This window comes from Aulonocara stuartgranti, assembly GCF_965226115.1.
Source record: "Aulonocara stuartgranti genome assembly, chromosome: 3".
NCBI classification, from domain to species: domain Eukaryota; kingdom Metazoa; phylum Chordata; class Actinopteri; order Cichliformes; family Cichlidae; genus Aulonocara; species Aulonocara stuartgranti.
The window spans coordinates 2,827,621-2,834,749 of record NC_138941.1 but is presented as its reverse complement, the minus strand read 5'-3'; the positions used below and the strand labels follow the sequence as shown (position 1 = coordinate 2,834,749).

The 7,129-nt window shown below is 43.3% G+C and overlaps 1 protein-coding gene across 1 annotated transcript in view; it reads right to left on the bottom strand.

Annotated features, from left to right (window-relative positions):
* Window positions 1-6,138: 6,138 nt before the first annotated feature.
* LOC309702400 (NACHT, LRR and PYD domains-containing protein 3-like) overlaps window positions 6,139-7,129 on the bottom strand; it is a 24,341-nt gene continuing 23,350 nt past the window's right edge. The window contains exon 10 of the mRNA XM_082527117.1: window positions 6,139-7,129. This exon is cut by the window's right edge and continues 123 nt beyond it. Within this exon, the coding sequence (XP_082383243.1) occupies window positions 6,705-7,129 (425 nt within the window). The 3' untranslated portion in view covers window positions 6,139-6,704.

Below are 7,129 nucleotides of genomic sequence, written 5' to 3'. Positions count from 1 at the left end.
CCTTCACAGACATAAGGTGAATGTGACAAACAAAGCGCCTTCTTGTTCTCTGTGATAATGTAAAGTTATTAATGAAAAAACAAACGAGTAAAAAACGGACTGGAAACATGTCTTCAATCAAAACTCGACAAAAACAAAGAAACAGCCTCACTTCTCTGCGACGCTCCCTAAAAATGACGTTACGTGTTACGTACCAGAGATTTCTATACAGCCCTTTATCAAGCCGAGAGAAAGTGACGCAAAACCCTCCAACTAATAACGACTAGCAGAGAGGCTCAGCTGAGTGTAGTTACCTGGTTTGCAGACGCATACAGACGTTTCCTGTCCTCTCGGATGCAGCTGTGATAGAACATGTGGTGCATTACCGCCACCAACTGGCTTGGAGTGAGGACCGGAAATCGCTCATGCCAAATCAAAAAAAAAAAACATAAAGAAAGATTAAGTGAAGAGATAAATGAATACATTAAATCAAGAAGAAAAAAACCCACCACCGGACATATACATCCTCATATCCTTCTGTACAAATGAGTTTGTTTTAGAAACTGAAAAAAGCCACAAAACCTTCACATCTAGAAATCCTTTGCAGTAAAACTTGTTTTTTGGCAGGTTCCACAGGTTTTGAATCAGTTTTCTTCTTTATTCCTGATAATTTTGACAATGAAAAAGAACATGTTCTATAGGGCTTTGGAGTTGACGTCACGCCGCAATGCATTGTGGGAGCGCGGCACCATTTTCGAGGTCTACGAATCAAAACAAACACACTGTGTTGGAACGACGATTACAAGATGCTTAAAAGCAGCTCAAAAGAGAATGGACTGTATAGAGACCGATTGCGTCCAGAGGCGAAGCGGCGGTACTTGCAGAAAATAGCGTGCAGTGGAAATGTGGACCCGTATGAAATACGGCCGTGGAGTAGAAACCCTGAAGACGTAGCCTGATATATTTTCGTACCTTATCTGTGGAGTCAGCGCGTACAAGTCGTCATTCAAACAAAGGTAAGTCAGCTCGAGTACTGCGTGTGAAATGCGTTTGATTTCCCTGCAAACATTCACATTAGTGCAGCATAAATTCATTCATGAGGGGAAATTACAGTGAGAACATGTGGAGGCTGTTAGAGGGAGAAGATAGTGAGTTCAGTGCAGGGCTGTGCAGAGAGGTTTAAAGGGGCGGGTGCTCAAAGTTAAAAAGGGGCACATTGAACCAGGCTGAATAACAACAACACACATTCATCAAGAATCTAATATGGGAAGGGCAGGGCTGTGTTGGTCTGAGACTGTAGACATTAAAAAGTCCACAGGAGAGATGGTAGCTGATTAAACAAGTGTCATGAGATAATAACAAAATGCAAAGATTGGTGACAGCGCTTGGAACCATAAGGCAACAAAAACTATGTATGTAAAAAAAAAAAAAAAAAAAAAAAAAAAAAAAATATATATATATATATATATATATATATATATATATATATATACATATACACACACACAGTGGGGCAAAAAAGTATTTAGTCAGCCACCGATTGTGCAAGTTCCCCCACTTAAAATGATGACAGAGGTCAGTAATTTGCACCAGAGGTACACTTCAACTGTGAGAGACAGAATGTGAAAAAAAAATCCATGAATCCACATGGTAGGATTTGTAAAGAATTTATCCGTAAATCAGGGTGGCAAATAAGTATTTGGTCACCTCAAACATGGAAAATCTCTGGCTCTCACAGACCTGTAACGTCTTCTGTAAGACGCTTTTCTGTCCCCCACTCGTTACCTGTATGAATGGCACCTGTTTGAACTCATCATCTGTATAAAAGACACCTGTCCACAGCCTCAAACAGTCAGACTCCAAACTCCGCCATGGCCAAGACCAAAGAGCTTTCGAAGGACACCAGGAAAAGTATTGTAGACCTGCACCAGACTGGGAAGAGTGAATCTACAATAGGCAAGCAGCTTGGTGTGAAAAAATCAACTGTGGGAGCAATCATCAGAAAATGGAAGACATACAAGACCACTGATAATCTCCCACGATCTGGGGCTCCACGCAAGATCTCATCCCGTGGGGTCAAAATGATCATGAGAACGGTGAGCAAAGATCCCAGAACCACACGGGGGGACCTGGTGAATGACCTGCAGAGAGCTGGGACCAAAGTAACAAAGGTCACCATCAGTAACACACTACAACGGCAGGGAATCAAATCCCGCAGTGCCAGACGTGTTCCGCTGCTGAAGCCAGTGCATGTCCAGGCCCGTCTGAAGTTTGCCAGAGAGCACATGGATGATACAGCAGAGGATTGGGAGAATGTCATGTGGTCAGATGAAACCAAAGTAGAACTTTTTGGTATTTTGGTATCCTGTATTTGTTGTTGAAGACTTCTTCGCCTCTGTCAGTGGCAGGGTGGCTGTGGCTACAATCTAGCTTACCATCACCAGTGTGTGAATGTGTGCGTGAATGGGTGGATGACTGGATATGTAAAGCGCTTTGGGGTCCTTAGGGACTAGAAAAGCGCTATATAAATACAGGCCATTTACCATTCAGCTTCTTCTCAAGGACATCAGCTGCTTGTTTGGCAGCAGAGGCAGTTAAGAAGCTTCCTGAAAAACACTGAACAGTGAGTTCACTGTGGCATATGACAGATTCAGCTTTCTGTGTGCAAATGTGTCTGTGTCGACCTTTCAAATGCTGTTGAATCCAAAACATCAGCGGCTCCTCGGCTGCTCACTTCATGCACTTCTGTCTGTGTGACAGTCCAATGACATCACAGCTGTTTCCAGCCCCAGTGTCTCAGGACTGGACACCTTTAAACATGTCGAGGATCAAACAGCCGTCATGTATCTGTACCAACAACATCATTGAATCTAGAACAACTGGAGCCAAACCAGTGGCTCTGCTGGGATCACTGGTGAGCCAACACTTCCTTGTTGATGCAGATTTCAGGGCTTCCTTTTGCTCCTCCGTTATAACTGTTCTCTCTTCTCAACACATGATGACACAAAGGAATCAGCAGTGACAAAGATGATGCTGAAGAGAAGCACACACTTCACACATATAACAGAGCAGTGCAGTTACACACACCTCTGCTCGACATCAGGCCTCAAACAAAGACACAAAACACTAACTTGACTCTAAACAGAAGAAACGAGCAGCTGTTTCTGTTCTGTGCTTATTTATATTTGACACACATGCTTCTCTTTGTGCAAACACACATCGCACTATAAGGGTAACCTCGCACACAATGATTGGACAGCACAGTGATGATGCTGGGAGATCCTATACGCAGCAACACAGAAACACTGAGAACTTTAAACAATGATGGAAAGTGTTATAAATGACTTGTTGGCCTCTGATCTGTCACAAACAGCTGAAACGTGTCTCTCATGAGTCACATGAAGGTTTTTGGCAGAAAGGACAAAAAGTAGCTGCAGTCAGTTTGTGTCATTTTTATATTTATTCATCTGGGAGAAAAATCTGAGGGACATTAAAATGTGTTTTCAACAGAGACAAGAACATGAATATAACAGAACAGGTAAATGAACATGTTTCAAGTAAACAGCTGGACTGATCAGGTCCAAACACAGAGTGATAAACTTGTCAAACAGCTGTCATATCTTTATATAGAAGCTCTTTATAAATGCTGCTCACTGCAGTCTGTTTACTAATAATGTCAAAGTGTTAGAAACACAGAAACATCAGAATGGTCTTTGTTCACAGAAACCTGTCTGGGATCCTTTGTTGTTCTTTTGATGCAGAGTTACATTATAAATATAAAGAGTTATTTCAGAGTCTCATCAGTTTTCCTGCATGTCTTTATTTAACACATCAGCAGGGCTGAAGCTCTCATGTTAAACACACACTGATCTATGGACACGTTCATGTGTTTCTAACAGAACCAGGCTGTTATCAGCCTGCACTAACATTATGTCACACACACTGAATGTAACAGTGACAGTTTACATCATCACACAATCAGCTGTGATTGTTTCACTGTCATCAAACGAGTCAACAGGAAGTAGAATCAATAGAAACCAATCATTTCCTGACAGCATGTCTGATGGAAATAAGTGCAGATTATGTATGAAGTCTAACTGCACACAGTAACTGTGTTACAATAAGGACTTAACAGCGCCCTCTGCTGGAGTGTTTCAGTACTGCGTTAACTAGAATACACCACCTCCTCCTCACACCACCTGCTACAGCTCTACTCTTCTATGACTACAGTCATCCACAGCACTGATGTGAGGTCACATGGTTCATATGTAAGGAGCACAGCTGACCTCAGGTCAGTTTAATGACTGTGAGCAGCAGCTGTGTTATTGTCACTGTGACAGGGAGACACTCTCAGACACAGCGCTCATGTCAGCTTGTTCTCATGCAGGAGGATCAGGAGCTCCATGTTTGTCTTTCTGTTTGAATCATGATGTGTTTGTGCCATCAGAGTCTGTCATGAGTACTCAGGGTTTCACAGCAGCTCTTCTGGATGCTGACGAGGACTCCAACCTCATGTTTCACCTCTCTGAGCTTCTGATGTCTGTGAACACTCGTGTTTCTTCTCTGGGCTCATCTGGACAAAAACACCTTTCTGTGTTTGGCTGCAGCCTCATTCTGACTGACAGGAAGTGTGTTATCCATGAGCTGCACTTCTGTGAGGAAGTTTCCTGCTGTGTTTCCTGTCTGTGGACAAACACGAGTGTTCCAGCTGAGGACTTGGTTCCTTCCACCTGTCCATACAGGACATCACGCTGTCTGCAGCTCTGTAAATGCAGCTCCAGGTCCTTCCACGTGCTGCTCTGTATTTGTGCAGTTTGTAGTGTGTCCTGGGAAACGTAGCACACATGGTGTTCTTCTGCTGTTTCCTCCTTTCACTGAGTGTGAAACACTGACGCTGTGCTGTTGTTCACAGAGGGGAGCTGATTCTAGCTGCAGCTGGACTCTGTCATCTAACTGAATGTGTTGGTGCTGATCACGGGGCTCTGAGGGGGGAGCAGCAGGAGGACTCTGGATGCTGACGTCAGTGTATCTGTGGAAGCTCCCACAGCGTGTCTGTCATTCAATATTGTGCTGTATATTGTATCTATGCAAAGATGAACAGACTGTGTGTTCACTGGTCTCTGTGCTGCAGCTCTGATGTCATCATCACTCCCTCCTCCACCCTCAGCAGTCCCAGCATGCTGCTGTGGTGCACCCCACCCTCACTCTACACCTGAGCCACAGACCACACCCTCCACCTCAATATACACCACAGTTTTCTCTGCTGTGGAAATGAGATCAGGAGGAAATCATCATTATTATTATTTAATAAACGCTCACATTAATGTGGGCTTATTTGTTTCATATTAGAAACATTAGTTGAGTGTTTTTAGTATAAAATGGTCAAAGTCCCTCTTTTTGCTCCTCCCCTCACCTGTGGATGGGCGGTGCTGTTACCGTGGTGACAGCTTGGATGTGTTTCAGTCCTGCCTGGTTATCACTGCAGGAATCTTTCACATTTATTACAGGTAATAACTCTGATTTTTCTGTGTATTATGAACCAAATGTATCCTGATACACACAGAGATGGATGAGCAGAGGTTTTTTTGCAGTTTATGTAGTTACTATGGACTTAATGCATACATATTATTAAAATTAGGGCTATAACAGTTGTATTGATGTATAGCAACTTGAAATGCTCCCACAAATGGCTCCACAGCATGTAAAAATATAACAAAAGCTCTGGCGGACTTGGTTCTGTGGTCAGTCTTAAAGGGTGAAGTTAAACTCTGTAATCTTCACTGTGTCACAGAGTTCAGTGAGTCCCGTTATTCACAGTATCAATCAGATCATCAGAGAACAGCTGATCAGCAATCAGTGGTGCCAACAGCGCCTCCTGTGGTGAGAGGATGCAATAATGCAATGTAGCATTTTTCCACTCAACACTTGCAGTCATGGAAACTGTCTGTTGGATCTGTGTGACGTTGCTTTCTTGGTTAGAGTTCCTCACAAATGTCCAGATGATTCTTCTAATGAGGCGTCGACCATGTTTGCAGCTCTTTGGAAGAAAACGTCGCCCTTTGCCATCCTTACTTTTCTTTGACTTCTTCAAATGCAGCTGAACTCCAGCTGGTATTTTCTTGGACTTTGCAGCTGTTTCTGGTCATCAGTTCATTCCTGCAAACCTCTGAAGCTGAACAACAATGATGCTGCATTGCTGGCTGATCCCAAAAGGTTGATTCTGTTCATCTGGACGTTTTCAGAAACGTTTGCTCACTGATCAGGTGACTTCTTCAGTCTCAGCTGACTGCAGCTTTACAAGCTTACAAACAGCACATTTGCACAATGACTGAAAGCAGCAGCACCTGATATATATGATACTAATATAATACATATACATATATAATCCATACTAATGATGAAGGAACTGAGCTCACAGTCCATTGTTCATTCAGTGAACTACTCAGTTTATTTTGGGCCTCAGAAATGCTCACTCTGTTTGTACATCACTGTCAGCAATAGACTCATTCTGCTGTGTGGACAGGAACACATGTGACATCACTTCCTGTTTGTTTGTGACTGAAGAAGTTTACAAGGAATCATTTAGAAGAGTTTCAAACATCAACTGATTGAATCCATGAATCTGAAAACGTGTTTGTGAGTGAAAGAGACAGACATGTACAGACTGAACTATCTGTTCAACAGTCAGAGTGTTTCTGTAACAGGAGACACTCTTTACACTCCACTCAGCACAGGGACACTGAGCCACCAGGAGGCCAGAAACTGAACATAAACCCAGGATAAAGAGTTTGAGTGAATGTGGTGTTGAAGGTGTGGAGGTGGATCAGAGTGTCAGAGGAGACTCTGTAGAAGGACAGAGTGCCAGCAGGACAGTCCACATACACTGCTGCTCTGTTAGAGACAGAGGAGGAGGAGGAGGAGGAGGAGGAGGAGATGGATGTTAGTCTGTTATTGTGCCAGACAGACTGAGGACCATCATTATAGCAGTACAGACTCCAGGACTGATCATTGTTTCCAAACCAACAGTCATCACTGCTTCCTTTCCTTCTGATGCTTCTGTAACTCACTGATATCTCAACTCTTCCTCTCCACTCGACCTCCCAGTAACAGCGACCAGTCAGACCATTTCTACACAGCAGCTGACGAACAT